The sequence below is a fragment of the Spodoptera frugiperda genome, chromosome 19 (genome assembly GCF_023101765.2).
Source record: "Spodoptera frugiperda isolate SF20-4 chromosome 19, AGI-APGP_CSIRO_Sfru_2.0, whole genome shotgun sequence".
In the NCBI taxonomy this organism is placed as follows: domain Eukaryota; kingdom Metazoa; phylum Arthropoda; class Insecta; order Lepidoptera; family Noctuidae; genus Spodoptera; species Spodoptera frugiperda.
Window position 1 is genome coordinate 3,576,862 of NC_064230.1, and position 17,972 is coordinate 3,594,833.

At 37.1% G+C, this 17,972-nt stretch overlaps 1 protein-coding gene across 1 annotated transcript; it reads right to left on the reverse strand.

Annotated features, from left to right (window-relative positions):
* Positions 1–349: 349 nt before the first annotated feature.
* LOC118281192 (zinc finger protein 62 homolog) lies at positions 350–17,749 on the reverse strand. Its single transcript, XM_035601749.2, has 15 exons — positions 17,527–17,749; positions 16,382–16,553; positions 15,334–15,360; positions 14,827–14,919; positions 14,099–14,239; positions 13,098–13,615; positions 12,208–12,418; positions 11,797–11,927; positions 11,220–11,294; positions 10,580–10,718; positions 9,702–9,814; positions 7,071–7,206; positions 6,451–6,582; positions 4,498–4,698; positions 350–1,876 (listed from the first exon to the last, which is right to left on the reverse strand). Exons 1-15 carry the CDS (start codon positions 17,619–17,621, stop codon positions 1,712–1,714), a joined length of 2,349 nt encoding a protein of 782 aa, XP_035457642.2. The 5' UTR covers positions 17,622–17,749; the 3' UTR covers positions 350–1,711.
* Between the last annotated feature and the right edge of the window lie 223 nt (positions 17,750–17,972).

Genomic DNA, 17,972 nt, shown 5'->3' on the forward strand with positions numbered 1-17,972 from the left:
ACTACGTAATTGCTGTACTGTTTATTTAAAAAATTGCTCGTTTAAGATTCGTTTGTCATCTTACTTTATGTTTCACGGTGTGAGTGAGGTTACTAGATGCTTAATCCTCCTCTCTTATCCTTAAATTCCTAAACGCCAACGTACTTGTATGTAGTTCCCCTAAAGTTACGGGTGTCTATGTGCGGCGCTGGTCACTTACAAAAGCCATACATAAAATAATTATTTAAATTGTTAAATGAATGTACTAACTTCAAAACAGTTTTGATTTTCAAGCACTATAGCAGTGAAAATTCAATTCCTTCGTAAAATAGGCTTTCTGGTGAATAATAAAGGTCATCATAAGAACAAATTCTTGTAAATTATTAAAGTTTTTATTATAAATTATATTAACATACCAATCTTATGTATAATCTTAAATACTAGGAGATACAAAATTAGCTTAGGTTTATGTAAGTATAATATTTTTAACTGTAGTATTTACAGCATGTGAGATTTAATAAAATACAAAATATAGCAACATTTAGGTACAATTTAAACTAGAAACAAACAATTGGATGAGACTTAAAAGGTACCTTGATAATGATTGCACAGAGTAAGCCGGTAAACGAGCTGACGTATCGCCTGATGGTAAGCAATCGCGGCCGGCCATGGATACTTGAAACACCAGAGGTGTTACAAGTGCGTTACCGGCATTTGGGGGTTAGGAATTTAAGGGTTGTTGAGAAATCGGGGATTGGGAAGGGGGTAATTGGATCTCCGGTAACCTCACTCACGCAACGCAAGCGTTGTTTCACGTCGGTTTACTGCTCGACCGTGGTATCACTCCGGTCGAGCCGGCCCAGCAGTGCCAAAATATGGCTCTCCCACATTTAAAATTTTAACGTGGACGTGAATTTAGCGCTCTACATACGATTCATATCTATATAAGTCGCGTCCAATAGTTTGTCTCTAGCTTTTCAGATCTGTAGTTCAGAGCCCTACTCCAATTCAACGAACGAAGGAAAAAACTTCGCAGATTGCATACTACAATTCTATTTATTGCGAACTTTCATGAACAAAAATGAACGAATGAAATGAATCTTCATATACAAATAAATAGGTTTTGATATGAATTCAAAAATAAAACAAAAGTTCGCAATAAATAGAATCTGCGAAGTTTTTCGTTCGTTCGTTCGTTGAATTAGAGTAGGTCCCCGGTTGGCCACGACCTAAAAGAAACCTACTCGTTCCTACTCCTGCTTTTCGAACCGGAGCCCCGGTAAACCCGCTAGGTAGTCTGCACTAGACATTCAGCTAGTTTACCGGATAATACTGTACTCTAATAATCTGCGCTCTGATTGGTTGGTCCAATCAAGCCGGCCAATAAGAGCGTTGAACGCGCTCTCGTCCTTTCAAATCGGCCAATCAGTACCCCTAGTATGAGTTTGCTTTACGTTTATCGTAATCGAAACGAGAGCGCGTTCGGCGCTCTCGAATGGGCCAACCAATAAGAACGCCGAATTTTAAATGTAAAGCATACTCGTACCAAGACATCAGATTAAAACTCGAAACGGGATATTTACCATGTTTTTCTATGTCTATGAGTTTCCGATATTTCGGCACTGTTGTAAGCGGCATAATCACGGATGAACATCCGTTTCGAGTTCTAATACTAGTGTTAGTGACCATGTCAGTTTAAAAACTTATACCTCAGATAAAACTTAATCACCTCTTAGTATTCTAAAGTAGGTATATCACATTTCCTAGCTTTCCGCCTATTGCGTTTCGGTCTAGGTATCTTCAAATGTACATGGTCCACATGGGCCTTCAGTTCTCCGCTAGTCCTAAACGTTTTCTCACACGCGTCACATTTGAATGGCCTTTCTCCTGTGTGTACCTGGAATAACGATTAAATAAGTAAGTTCTCAAGTAAGTGACATTGTATATTTTATTGAGAATAAAGTTTATTTAAACCTATTGCAATCCAAATAACAAATAAATAATAATAATACAATGACAATAATTCAATTGGCACCAGCCGTTCCGGATATTGGTGCGTTCAAAGAAGTATAACTTCTGTCTTTTATTGTATTGTTTTGGAGGAAGGGGGGAGATCATCCAATCATGATCAGCTGCTAGCAGCAAGGCGCCCGCGCCCGCGTTTTCGGAAGACTAGTAACAAGGTAGGTATTTGAAACTTTACTTTGTTATTGTGATAAAAAACTAGTATATAAAACAAATTTCTTTGGTAAAGTTGTTTGTAATCATGAGTACAATCACGTGTTTAAATATCGTTCACTAATTACCAGTCACTCTATATAATATTGCATGGTCATCAAGATTAAGAGTGTCTACTAAATATCAGATCGATCTGTCGTCTCGATGTGAGTAAAGGATGATGCCAGGGTTTCTATGAATTCGGATCCCACCTCCCAATAGCTATGTGTGTAAACTACCATGTTTAACAAAGAATAACTGTGAAAGGACTAAGATTTGGAACTTGGCGCCATAGTAACTTTTGTTCAGCTCAAAATTACCTATCCGATGATGTAACACACATAGCTATTGGCTATCAGTATCAGCGCGACAATCGCCGCGTCATGTGTCGCGGAATGCTGCTCATGAATATGAGCCTCTAGCATGGCTTGAAACTAGTCGAGTTCCTCGTCAAACAGTTACGTGAGTAAGCCGATAACATAATAATTAATTTGGGAAAGTTGTTTGTAATCATGAGTACAATCACGTGTTTAAATATCGTTCACTAATTACCAGTCACCCTATATAATACATACTGCTGATCGCTCCGTCGACTCGATGTGATTAAAGGATGATGCCAGGGTTTCTATGAATTCGGATCCCACCTCCCAATCTTTTTTTTTTTTTTTTTTGATGGGGGAAAATCATCCAATGACTTCTCCCGCCTTGGGTAAGGCGAGAGGGAGCGTCAGACTCTTACTGACTAAAAACCACCCCGTTCCTACTCCTGCTTTTCGACCCGGAGCCCCGGTAAACCCGCTAGGTAGTCCGCAGCTCCGGATCAGAGCTATTGGAGGGTGGGACCAGAATTTGCATCTCCCTTTGACCCATACAAATACAAACGCGACATGATAAATAAAAAATCGTTTATCAAGATATACTTACACGCAAATGCCTCGTCAGATTATGATTGAACGCAAACAGTTTCCCACAGAGCTGGCACGCGAAGGACGCGCGCACCGGCTCGTGTTGCTTCATATGTCCCGCGAGGTTGGACTTCATACTGAACGTCTTGTGACAGTGGTCGCACTGACCATGGGTACAACCACGTGTTCAAATATCGTTCACTAATTACCTGTCACCCTATATACATACTGCTGATCGATCCGTCGACTCGATGTGATTAAAGGATGATGCTAGGGTTTCCAATAGCTATGTGTGTAAACTACCATGTTTAATAAAGAATAACTCTGAACGGACTAAGATTTGGAACTTGGTGCCATAGTAACTTTAATTCAGCGCAAAATTACCTATCCAATGATGTAACTCACATAGCTATTGGCTATCAGTAGCAGCGCGACAATCGCCGCGTCGTGTGTCGCGGAATGCTGCTCATGAATATGAGCCTCTATCATAGCTTGAAACTAGTCGAGTCCCTCGTCAAACAGTTACGTGAGTAAGCCGATAACATAATAATTAATTTAGTATAGCTCATGAAAATTACAATAAAATTATAGCTATTGGAGAGTGGGACCAGAATTTGCATCCCCCTTTGACCCGTACAAACACAAACGGGATAAGATATATAAAAAATCGTTTATCAAGATATACTTACACGCAAATGCCTCGTCAGATTATGATTGAACGCAAACAGTTTCCCGCACAGCTGGCACGCGAATGAAGCGCGCACCGGCTCGTGTTGCTTCATATGTCCCGCGAGGTTGGACTTCATACTGAACGTCTTGTGACAGTGGTCGCACTGACCATGAGTACAATCACGTGTTCAAATATCGTTCACTAATTACCTGTCACCCTATATACATACTGCTGATCGATCCGTCGACTCGATGTGATTAAAGGATGATGCCAGAATTTCTATAAAATCGGATCCCACCTTCCAATAGCTATGTGTGTAAACTACCATGTTTAACAAAGAATAAACTCTGAACGGACTAAGATTTGGAACTTGGCGCCATAGTAACTTTTATTCAGCTTAAAATTACCTATCCGATGATGTAACACACATAGCTATTGGCGGGGGTTTTTTTTTTTGAATGGGGGAAAATCATCCAATCACTTCTCCCGCCTTTGGCGCGGCGAGAGGGAGCGTCAGATTCTTACTGACTAAAAACCACCCCGTTCCTACTCCTGCTTTTCGAGCCGGAGCCCCGGTAAACCCGCTAGGTAGTCCGCAGCTCCGGATCAGCCGCAGCTCCGGATCAGAGCTATTGGAGGGTGGGACCAGAATTTGCATCCCCTTTGACCCATACAAACACACAAACAGGGCAAGATAAATATAACAGTTTAACAAGACATACTTACACGCAAATGCCTCGTCAGATTATGATTGAACGCAAACAGTTTCCCACAGAGCTGGCACGCGAAGGACGCGCGCACCGGCTCGTGTTGCTTCATATGTCCCGCGAGGTTGGACTTCATACTGAACGTCTTGTGACAGTGGTCGCACTGGAACCTCTTCTGACCAGTGTGGACCCACATGTGGCCTTCTAGAGTTGTTGTGTTCTGTGGAAAAGAGTATTTAATTTACCTACACATTATATGCAGGAACAACAATTTGTGGATCACGCAAAGAGTTGTTTCTTGCGGGATCAAATACGCGACACGTGTAAGTAAGTATAAGTAACCATAACCACTCTAACGTCCATGGATAGCACGGTATCCAAAAAAAGGAGCGTCATACGTCCATGGATACTATAGTATCCAAAGCGACTAGTTCTGTTTAACTCCTCTAGTTTAAAATACGGTCTTGTTTGGTGAGTTTTGACTGATTATCTATACAGCTGAATAAATTGTTCGACGAAAAAATAAGACATGGCGTTGTAATATGCTTTGACAAACAAAATATAAATTTTTAAAGTTAGTTGACTCGTTTTTGAAGTGTTTTTGTGAGTTCCAACAATTATGTCGTAAATACTACAGTTTTGTTTAATTTATCTTGCAAGTGTTATACATCAAAATAAACTAGAAGATTTGTGCTTTACGATGATGTATAAATATCACAGTTTTAGCTGATAAATCTAGTCTAATTTTAACTTCAAACGATTGTTTCGAAAAAAATGGCCGGTCGTATGGTGTTGGCCACTTTTAGTTTTGTTTATACATATTTTACATACTTTGCATTACAATAGTATATAAAATATCAAAATACATTTCGTAATAAGCAAAATAATACATTTTTCAAAGAGAAATATACTAAATTCATTGAAGATTCCATAATAATGTCAATGTGTTCCTCAGGTTTTTTGATATGTAAAATTACGAGTAGTGTTTTCTTTCGATTTAATTACAATACTTAGAGTTAACCGAATATAATCGTATATACATCAAAAGAAAGGGTAATGAGTCTAGTTTGTTGTAAAAATATTTTATTGATAAAATATGCAATAGTTGTGCCGTATATTCTAAAAAGGTAGAAATAATTCTGTTTTTTTTTCTGTGTTTCATGTTTAACCCGTTTTATTGTATTTTAAAGATTAACTAAAGATTTAAAAAAATCGTTAAGATTGTAGAGTATTTTTCTATCTTTTTTTTGGTATTCTTTTCTTTATTCTAGGCATTACGGTTCAGTAGCTATATAGGTTTTTTGTTACGACGAACTTGCGAGTCGCGCGCGGTTCGGATGCCGTGCGCGGCTGGACGTTAGAGAGATAAACGGTCGCGCGGGCCGGACGTTAGAGTGGATAAGTGTGTGTAAGTGAGTATAAGTCATCATAAGTAAGAATAAGTAACTATATGTGTGTGTAAGTGAGTATAAGTCATTATATGAGTGTGTAAGTCATCATAAATATAATACTCACTTGAGTATAAGTAACCATAAGTATGTGTAAGTGAGTATAAGTGCGTGTAAGTGAATATAAGTCATCATAAGCGAGAATAAGTAGCCAAAAGTGTGTAAGTAAGTATAAGTCCATCTTAAGTTTGTATAAGTAACTATAAGTGAGTATAAGTAACAATAAGTGAGTATAAGTTATCATAAGTGATTATAAATAACCAAAAGTGGGATTAACTGAGTATAAGTCCATCATAAGTGAGTATAAGTAACCATAAGTGGGTGTAAGTAACCATAAGCGAGTATAAGTAACCATAAGTGAGTATAAGTAACCATAAGTGAGTATAAGTAACCAGCATTTAAGCTGAGTACTGGCCTTTTTTGCACCATGACTTTTATGTTTTTATATGGTGCAAATAAACTGTTTTTCTTTCTTTCTTTCATATGTGAGTATAAGTAAACATAAGCGAGTATATTATACGTACCATAAACATTTTCCCGCAATGCTCGCACATGTAAGGAGTGACCTGTGTGTTGCACTGCGCGGGCAGTAGGCCCGGGTGTGCGCGCCGGAAGTGACGCGAGTATGCTCGGACTCCACCGCACTCTACGCCGCACTGATACAGACAGATATTATACATATATAGTATACATACATACTTAGGCACCGTAAAAGTATGTTATTACTAGGACAATTTTCTAAAGGACGAGGCAAGATACCACTGCTTCGTGGTGGATATCCCACCCGTTCACATAAAACGTTTCACATCCAATTTTATTGATATTACCACTAATTCTTGGCAAGACTGTATTTCCTGAAAGGCCTATAACCTGTGCCAATTTGAAGACAGGCACAATTAATATAAAAAAAAATAAAAAAGTATTTAAAAATTAAAAAAATAAAAATTTATATAAAAAATCATTCTAGCTTCTGCCAGCGGTTTCACTTGTGGTCCCGGGATAAAAATTGCCATGTATTATTTCAAATTCCAGCCAAACCAATTTTCTATAATGTACACCCACGTTTTCACCCTATTGGGGTCAGCCTATTGCCATATACCAATTTGCTCTGTATAAAATTTTATACAAATCTGTAAGTACTTACTTGTTCACAAGTAACAGTTCCATTAATAAGCGGCATGTCGATATCTTCACGCCTGTGTATCCTGGTGCGGCGTACAGGGACGGTGGATTTGTCGAGTCGACGCGTTTTTATTGACGGGTCATTGCTGAGGCGGTTGCTGAAATACAATCTTTATGATCAACAACCTGTATGAGTCCACTGATGGATATCAGCTACAAAAGAGGTAAGAGCCGATTGATAAGAGTGGATTGGAACTTGGAGATTGAAATGTATACGACAAATATAAAGTGTGTATTAAAGTGTAAAATTTGCATTAAAAGTACCTAATAGCGTATGTCATTAGGTACGTTTAATGTAAAATTTTTGTGCATTAAAAACTAAGATTTGTATAAAAAAGTCTAAAATATGTATAGAATGATGTCATTTTTTTATTAAAATGTGTAAAGTATGTATAAAAAAGTGTAAGAATTGTATAAAAATATGTATAAATGAGTGTAAAGGACATGGCTAAACCAAAGTATGGACGTCGTAACCCGTACAAATAAATCTATATATATAAAACTCTTCCGTTACTGAGTGACTGACAGACAACGCACAGTCGAAACTACTGGTCGTAGACAGCTGAAATTTGGAATGTAGGTTCCTTGGGATATGTAGGGGAGCACTAAGAAAGGATTTTTGGAAATTCAACCCCCAAGGGGGGAAAAGGGGTAAAAACGTTTCTATGAAAAATCTTATTCCTTGGGTTTATAAACTTGAAACTTGGCATGAACACGTACATAGGCAAGTAAATATGTTTGACTTTATAAGTTTTTTCAAACTACCCTCCAATCGTGATTTAAGGGGTGCGATTGGGTGACTGATTTATTAACGCACAGCCGAAACCGCTCGGTATAGGAGTCTGAGATTTTGAACAGAGGTTCCTTTAGTAACATAAGTGAGCACTAAGAAGGGATTTTTGAAATGTCAACCCCCAAGGGGGGGAAACGGGATAAACTGAGCCGGGGCTGCGGGAAAGTTCTAACGAGATACCGTGGCCCCGGAACGCAAAGGGCAACTGAAGGAACGAGGTGGGTTTTAGTCAGTAAAAGTCTGACACTCCCTTCCGTTCCACCCAGAGCGGGAGAGGTCATTTGATGATTTCCCATCCTTAAAAAAAAAAGACTTTGTATGACAACTTTCAGTCGTCTCTTTAACATACATAATAACATACATAATTATGTACATACATGCATAATATTAATAACATCACGCCTTTAAATCCCTATTTTGTGTTAACACTACCCATACAAACAGCTAAAAGGAAACAAGTGAAGAGACGAAATTTCACGAAATTTGTCCGCATCCATTTTCACCTAAATTCTTAACGTTAATGAGATTTACTTTTTATTATCAGGTCAACCTAATAGCCTCACATGTACGTATAACTTCGTAAGAATTTTCTTTCAACTCCTAACCGTTGAGGAGTTGTACCTTCCATCATCAGCTTATTCACATGGGATGATGACTATCAGACGCAAATACTTAAACAGATCTATGAAATTGTCAAAAACGTAATTGCCTGTAAATTTGAGGTTTGCCCTTGATTTCCCTGGAATACCATCATCAGATCCTGACTAGGTAACAACGGGACCAACTTGAAAGTATACTCTACCGAACAAAAAAAGAATCACGTAAATCGGTCCATAAATCTCGACGTAATCGGTATGCACAAATGCATCCCTGAGTAACACAGGCTATATTTAATTCCAGTTGTAACAAGATTTCAGCCTGTGGAAGAAAAAGCCCTGTCGAGATCATTAAAAAACGCTATATATAACACGTGGGCGAAGCCGCGGGCGGAAATCTAGTATTGTATAAATATGGTACCTAGCAATAAATAAAGCCGCATAATTAAAAATTGATAATTTGTAGTTAAAAAGGTCCAGAAACTTGGCATATCTGTGCGAACCTGAAAATAAAGTAGCGCTCCTACGTCAAATAACGTTACAAAAACTTCAAAATATAACATTGCTCTGAACTTTTACCAAGGCGTTTTGAGGTACCTGAGCCGAAAGTTATTTATATATGATGTAGATAGGTAAACAATTCTGCTTATACTAGATAATGAACACAAAGTAACCAAGGACAGACACAAAATATATAGTAAGATTGTGCAATCTTATACAAAATATATATTTTGTGTCGATCAAAACATTTACAATTATTTGGTTTCAGAAAAAAGTCATTATATTACCGTTATTAAAAATTGATGTTCGTTTAATTATTTCGATTTGATTTTCGGGGAAACTAATGTCCTAATAATAGCTTGCAGTACCTACTTCCGTGTTGTCATGTCAAACCACAACAGAAAAAAATCAATTATGAAACTTATTTTTTGTTAATTTTTGTTCACCAAGTTATAAGAATTAGTTAAAGACAAAATAATTCATAAGTGAATATTTAAATGATACGGGTTAGCGTGAAATTCGTATTCTTGTTATTATGCCTGGGTCAGTCATTTAGCCATCTCCTTTGTATAAACATAAAAAAGGAGGAAAATATGCATAAAAGAGTTTATGAATTGTATAAAAAAGTGTAAAATCAGAATAAAAGAGTGTAAAATTAGTATAAAATTGTCTGTAAAATAACTAATAACACATGTGAACTCACGGGTCATCTTCACTCTTTAAATGCTTAGAGGAGAGTCGCAGATGTTTACTATAAGCCTTCCTGTTCAAGAACTTGATATCACAGACTTCGCAGTGCGGTCCTTTCAGTGGCTGCTGCAATACACAAAATAAACCATATTGACTTTTGGAAAGAGACAATTTTGCTATAGGTAATCTAGCTAATTGAAGCCGACCAGTAGCGAGAGCATGGTCCAAGCTACCGGTGGTTAGGGCTCCAGAGACAGAAACCTTATCACAATGCGTGCCGTTTTAAGGAGAACTACCTTCTGTATCAGGCCCTCAATCCAATCGCCTAACGCCAGCCTCCTGGGGTGGTTGTTGAGGCTGTTGGGTATTAATCCATTGGCCGGCACGACTATCGGCACAATGATAGCCGAATCCACACTCCACATGTCGACAACCTCGTGAGCCAAGTCAAGATATTTTATTTGTTTATCTTTCTCAGCTTTCACGAGGTTCTTGTCATGGGGGATGGTGATATCGATTATCATCGTGCGGCGCGCTTGTTGGTCTAGCTTGTATAAAACTAGTTTATCGTGGTCTTGCTTTGGCAGGTCTGTTAAGAGTATCCGATGCCCCATGTCCGAGTATCCTATTACAGGTGCTGAGGGGCGCCTCTGGAGTGGTTTTAGTAAGGTGACTGACAGACTATTCAACTAGACCTTTAAAAAGTGCCTAGTTAAGGATTAATTGAAATATGTAAATGCTTTGACTTTGTAAAAATCCCACACTCCCTAGTCTTCTTCCCCAAAAAAGCAAGGCGCCTTGTGAAGGTTAGTCCTCAAAAAAAAAGCAAGCTAAATGCCGTAGCGGTGTACACTATCGGGATACAAAAGGCTGATGATGTTTGTTACTTACATTTTTGTCATCGAATTTATGCCTCAGCCGCTTATGGGCGCGCACTCCGTTGTCTCCGACGAACGTATACCCGCACAGTTCGCACACACAATCTGACATGTGTTTGAGGCGGAGGTGGTTTAACAGTGTTGTTTGTTTTCTGAGAACAAGAAAATAATTGCGTATAGGTTTTTTATGATATAAGCCTGTCAACGAGCAGACGGATCACCTGATTGTAAGCAATCGCCGCCGCACATGGACACTTGAAACACCAGAGGCGTTACAAGTGCGTTATCGGCCTTAAATTCTTAGGAATTTCAACACAACAAAATTTCGCGCGCGTTTGCTTACGCATGATCATCTGTTAGCAGCAGTGAGGCGCTCGCGACGGCATTATCGGAAGACTAGTAGGTATTTTGGAATATTAAGCGAGCGTGCTAATGAAATTTTGTTGTTTTGTTACTGTGACAAAAATAAAACTAATGAGTATACAAAAAAGTATCTTCGGGAAAGTTGTTTGTAATCATGAGTACAATCACGTGTTTAAATATCGTTCACTAATTACCAGTCATCCTATAGCATAATTTAGTAGAGAAATACTAATAACTGACAGTTATATTATATGTTTAATTTTATTAATGTAGCAGTGTAATATACTCACTCGAATTGCACGCCACATTGAGGACACATGTACTTGCTGCCGGCGTGGAACTTCATATGCCCGAGCGCTACGTGCCTGAAACAAAATACTATTACATGAAAAAGTTGGTATACAATGTTTTTCATGTTAGTCTTGTTGGTTATAATGAAAATATTATTCATTGTGAAAATATAAACTCGAATTCGAGTTCGAACCAATAGTACTACGTATATACGAGAGCGAGCACGAGGTCGGTTAGGTAAATAAGAGGGCGTGGGCAGTTGACTGTTAATGAGTTTGCGCTTGCCAATCAGCTGATTGTACACACAAGACGCTAAATATCAAGTTGAAGAAGAACTCTTCTATTAGAAGACATTGTTACATTTTCAACAACCTATAACGTAAAAAATAACTAATTTTTTATTGGATATTTTTGGCAAATGACTAGAGGGATCACCTGAGTAAACAGAAGGCGTCACCAATGAACACACGAAACATTAGACAAGTGCAAGCTGTTTGGGAATTTCGAGTTTAGGGGATGGGACATTTAAGGTAGGAATATAAGTAAATAAAAATAAATATGTTGTATTATATTTACCTATTTCTCGTGACTAGTGGGCAGAGTTTACATATAAACTCCGAAGTATGTTGTTTCTTCATATGTGCCCTCATCTGCCTACCCAGCTTCATACGGACCTTACAAATGACGCATTTTAAAGGACCCGCTTTCTGGAACAAAATAATTTTATGGGATAGGGTGGTAAATGATTAAATGGATCACATGATGGTAAACAATCAGCGTCACCCATAAGAAGTTACATGTGCGTTACCCATGTTTTAGGGATTTGGGTATTGAGAATAGGGAGGATTACAACTCCCCTTCACCTCTCCCACAATCAAAAACCCAGTGGGGGTTACCCAAAACGCCTAACTATCAAGCTAACCGCTTACTCATTAAAGTTTCGTTTGTCATCAAGAAAAATACGTCTTAAAATATTAGTGGACTTACCTCACTATGTTTCATACTATGTCTCTCCAATTTATCTTCACTAGGGAACCCTTTATAACAGACGGTACATTTATAGGGGGCCCTTAAATATCTCGCACTATTCTTGCGAGCCATTACTTCTTCTATAAGCCGCTCTTGTGATAGAGATTTTACAGTGAACACGGTTTCATCTATTGGAATAGTCGGTTTTACGTATGGCTTTTTCTGTGGTCTGTAAAACAAAAAAAATTAAATAGTGTGGGAGAGCCATGCTTCGGCTCGAATGGGCCGGCTCGACCGGAGTGATACCACGGCCGAGCAGAAAACTAACGTGGAACAACCACAGCGTTGAGCTTCGTTGTGTGAGTGAAGCCCAATTACCCTGCTTCTCAATCTTTCCAATCCCCGATTCCCCAACAACCCTTAAACTCCTACCCCTCAAATGGTCGATAATGCACTTAGAACGTCTCTGGTGTTGCAGATGTCCAAGGGCGGCGGCGATTGCTTACCATCAAGTGATCCGCCTGCTCGTTTACCGGCTTATATCATAACATTTGAATACTTTGGAAAGAGCCAAGCCAATGTGTATACAGCACATGATTATGTAAAGCTAAACTTAGTCGAGCACTCTCCTCGAATCATAAAAAGGTATAAAATGAAAAAGTTTTGGCCAAATAAATAGAAATATTAAACAAAAATTAATTAACAATTTTATTATAACTCATGAGACATATTAAGTTAATTATTATCAGTAGCAGCGCGACAATCGCCGCGTCGTGTGTCGTGGAATGCTGCTCATGAATATGAGCCTCTAGCATGGCTTGAAACTAGTCGAGTTCCTCATCAAACAGTTACGTGAGTAAGCCTATAGCATAATAATTAAAAGTGATTAATAATAATATCTAACTCACTCAATCCATCGATTCTTCGATGTATCCATTTTTCTAGTCTTTCTCTTCACTGTATTTTTATCCACAATTTTCTCAGCACCATCGTCCGTATTCGTATCAAAGCAATCATCGTTCGTGTCATTCATATCCGCCATTTTGGAATCATTATCAAACACTGTTATATTGAATTGGTTATCGGCAACTGTAGGTGTCTTTACTAGTAGAATATTATCCCAATTCACTTTAGGAGCGTCACATTGAAAGCTATCTTGACTATTATTAGGTATTATTTCTATTTCAGTTTTCGTTTCATCTTCAGAAACTTTATTTTCATTTTTTATTACTATTTCATTTATTTGTGAATTCTCATCTAATTCTTCTTCAAAAGTAAATCCTATAGTTTCAGTTTTAACTAATGTATCTGATTCTGTGTTTTTATGTGTTTCTGTTTCATAGGTTAAAGTGTCTATTTGTTCTATAACTAAACTTGATTTTAAATTATGTTCTTGATGGAGATTCGATATTTCAGTTATGTTTAACTGTAAGATTATTAAAGTTGTTTTTAATACACTTAAGACATTTTTGCAGCTTTCTGTCACGTTCCACGATACATTGCAAGCACATTGACAAAGCAAGGTGTGCTGGGTTGGATGTACAGAGTTAGACAAACAGAACTCAAGCTCTATAGGGTGACTGGTAATTAGTGAACGATATTTAAACACGTGATTGTACTCATGATTACAAACAACTTTCCCAAAGATACTTTTTTGTTTCTAGTCTTCCGACAACGCGGGTGCGGGCGCTGGAAAATGCGCGCGCGTGCAATATTTTATTGTTTTGTTATTGTGATAAAAATAAAACTAATGAGTATACAAAAAATAATTCTTTGGGAAAGTTGTTTGTAATCATGAGTACAATCACGTGTTTAAATATCGTTCACTAATTACCAGTCATCTTATATAATATATTAGTGCCATCTGGTAAGCGCAGCGTAAAATCGGTACCTATAATTATATACGAACCTCTTCATGAGATTCCAAATGTTCCTGCATCAATTGATCACTGGTCAGCGCTTTACATTTAAACGCGGCCGCTGCATGCAGCCGCGCCTTACATTCCCAACATATGTTCATCGGAAACCTATCCTTGGAGTCTGTCCTCGGCTGGTGGAGAAGACGTGAATTAATTTATACTTCGATCCTATAACTTGTATGCGTTAAAAGAAATTAACATCAATGCCCCATATCAACAGAGGCGTATTTTCCCTAAAGTAAATTAAGCCTAGCAAATTGAGCTGCGGACAACGTAACAGGTTACCGGGGCTCCGGCCCAAAGCAGGAGAAGGAACGGGGTGGTTTTTAGTCAGTAAGAGTCTGACACTCGCTCTCACCTCGCGCGAGGCGGGAGAAGTCATTGAATGATTTTGCCTCCTCAAAAAAAAAAGCCTAGCAAATTGAGTGATCAAGTGAAAAATTGTATTATTAGAAAAAGGTATGGGTTGAAAGACGATGTAGTGACAAGAATTGAAAAGGGAATGTTACCATCGGTTGGACAGATGTTCTTTTAGAAAGAATGGATAAAAGGCCGATATGAATGGGACCGTCGGTAGAGGGCGCCCTAAGCGGACATATAGCGACCAGATTGGCGATATATGGCCTGTGAGTTACCTGCCTAGGGGCTCTATAAGTTCAATCCGCCTCTGCATAAAACGATTTTGTCGGGTTTAAGAAATGATTTTAAATGTTCTCACCTCAATTCCTATAACATATAGATACATCTTATTTAAAGTCTCTTCGTTGAGATCAAACATCTTCGCATCTATCCTGAGACACAGCTTGCACACCTGGAAACAAAAACAACACTTTTTTTCTTAAGTAAAAAATCACGGTTTGCTCACGTACATTAATGGAGAAAAGCTCTACTAGTTTCCAGTCACAGAGGGACTCATAAAGCGACGTCGCGTTACCTACTGGCTACTACAGAGTAGGCTGCGCAACATCGCCGCATCTACGCACGCTGCTCATGATGATGAGTCCCTAATGTGCGTTAGTAAACCGTGATTTTTTGGTTAACTTTTATTGTAAAATAAATATTTATGCACCAATATATTATTATCGTCGATAATACTTGTTACAGTAAGAAAATAAAAAATACGTATCTAAAGTTTTAAAATAATCTATAAGAAATATTTTTTTTTATTTTAATGCTCGTCATTAAAATAAAAATTTTAATTGGTCATCTACCCTATTCTACTCACCCTATTCGCAGGCTGCTGTAGATCATACTGTAAAAGGAAAATATCAAGTTTTTGAAGCTATTTATACCTAATGCGCTCTAACAAGGTGCGGCTGACAGATGCCAGTATGACGTTGACGTCTCTCTTTAGGGATGGACATTAGAAAAATCTTTTTTTATCGCTATCGATACTCGCAGCATACATTTAATTCTCTTGAATTTTTTTATTAAATGTGTGTGTTATTTAGTTGTGCAGTCTAACTACGTGTATATACTTGTCAAAATAAATATTTTATGACCGAGCCCTGAGGTGTTTCAGAGTTACGGTTTTACAGAACCGTGAAGAAAACAAGGATATATTAGTTTGTATATGTTGGAATAGTACCACCACGCATTATCAATGGCGCCGGAAATGTCTAGAAAAATGCCTACTACATATTTCTGCTCAGATAATGTCACTGTGGTTTGGGCAGAGAGAGCCGCGTCTACAGTGGATTTACCCACATAATTAAAGGTTTTTTAAGAATGATAATTGCACGACGCACGATTTTCGTTTTTTATTCTAAAAAAACATCGACTACCTATCCATCGTAGCCGTACATCCCATCACTAAACACGACTATGGCTTTACGTTATACGCATAACACTTTACTTTATTTTTCATTTCATTAGATTTTAATTGAATACTAGAACATTCCGGTTGGTTTTAATTTAATTAACTACGCATCCGAATGATTTAACATAATACGAATGTGATACAGCTAAAATATTAAGGCATAATTTTTAAATCGCAGCAACTTTCAAGAGTGATACGAAACGTTACTGAATCTGTCAGCCGCACCTTGTTAGAGCGCATTAGGTATAGTGGACATTAATTAATAATATGAGGCTGTATAAATGGAATATCCAACACAAAAATAATTATTCTATTCTAACCAGTATTTACAGAGATTAGCACTTTCAAAAGTCATTTTAAGGTACTTTTGAATTTCAAATCAAATATTACTTATTAAAAAATGTCTATCTGTCTGTCTCTAGTTTTATATAATTTTATTAATACAAACACTCACATTTATTTCAGGGACAACACCATACTTGATCCTTCTGGTACCATGTTTGGTTATGTAAAAGTCATCCTCGTTAAAGTGCTCCGAACATATCACATGTTTCGGAGTCACCATGAAACTTGGTATTGATAGGGATTCAAGCCAGGCTGCACGCTGCTTCGGATCTTTTGGGAAGCTGAAAAAAAATACGAGAGAGTACTTAGTAAAACCTTTTTTGTATTAAATAAATAAATAAACTTGAGAGTAGAGAGTGAATTCAGCATTAAGCCTGTCTATGTTTGCTTTGTACAAAGTGTTAAATAATGAATACGAAAAATAAAAGAGACTAAGAATAGGTACCTGAAAATTTTACATAATTATGTAAAAATTTTTAAATTACTTATAAAGTCAATAAATTGTCTAAAAAGTTTCAGTGGGTGATCTTAGGAGTGGAAATGTGCTTCAATGTAAATGTTACTGTAAAACATACAAAATAAAATCTCTCTAGTAATAAGACTGAAGAAATAAATAAAATATTAATAGGTAACTTTTTTTTCTTATTAGAAACCAAGTCTACAGTGTAGTTGACTATACTGCCAATAGTGTCAAGAGTAAAAATTTTTTTTATTATTATTTTAGGTAACTTGTCATAACATTTAATTAAGTAGCTAGGAATAATTATTAATCTAACACATCATTCAACACATTATTTACAACTTAAAAATACCAAAAAAATAAGGAATAAAAACTAACTTAAAACTAAAATAAAGGCAATAGGCGTGGTTAGGTGTGGTTAGGCGTCGAAGTACTCGTCCGCATCGCTGTCATTGGGGAACGTTCCCAGAAGACTGGCCGCATTGCCACGTTGTATGGCAATGCTTATCTTTTGACCGAAGAAATAGCCAGCCTTCTGGTCACGCGTAGAGTCGAATAGCTTATGTGCAATTTTTTTATATAGAGAATTTTTAGGTAACTTAAATATACGTCAATACTTTTATTTGCAGGACTATTTATGGATGGTGAATATATTATTTATTTTATAATTTTTTTTGGCATATATATGATGCATCCATGTTTGGCTACTATCTCGCTTAGTAGAAAACGATGATGCGGCCTACGATGGAGCACGTTTATGTTTATATTTAATTTATATTTATTTTAAAACTTACGAATGAAAGGTAATCCTATTTGGATTAGAAGCAGTGCTTTCATTTATTTTGTTGATTTTATCAGTATTTACACAGCTTTGAATGAAGCACTTCATGCTAGTGATACGAAATATGTAGAAACTTTATATGATTGATGAAACTTTAGTATTTACTGCATATTTTCATTATTATAAGAGAATTTCTACTTGAAAGTCTTATAAGAAATTGTGTGAAAACAATTTAGAAATTGTCAAACTAGTCAATGTCAAATTGTCAAAGTACGCAGTCAGTATCATTTAAAATGTAAGGCAAAAATAAAACTTAACACATTGAAATAAAGTTGCTTTTGCATTAAGCTTTTTTCATAAAAGTCGAACCGAACCGAAAAAATTATTCCAAGTGGTAGAATTTATTCTTACAGTTTTTTACCATAATATCAAGAATGCATAGTGAATTTTATGAAAAAT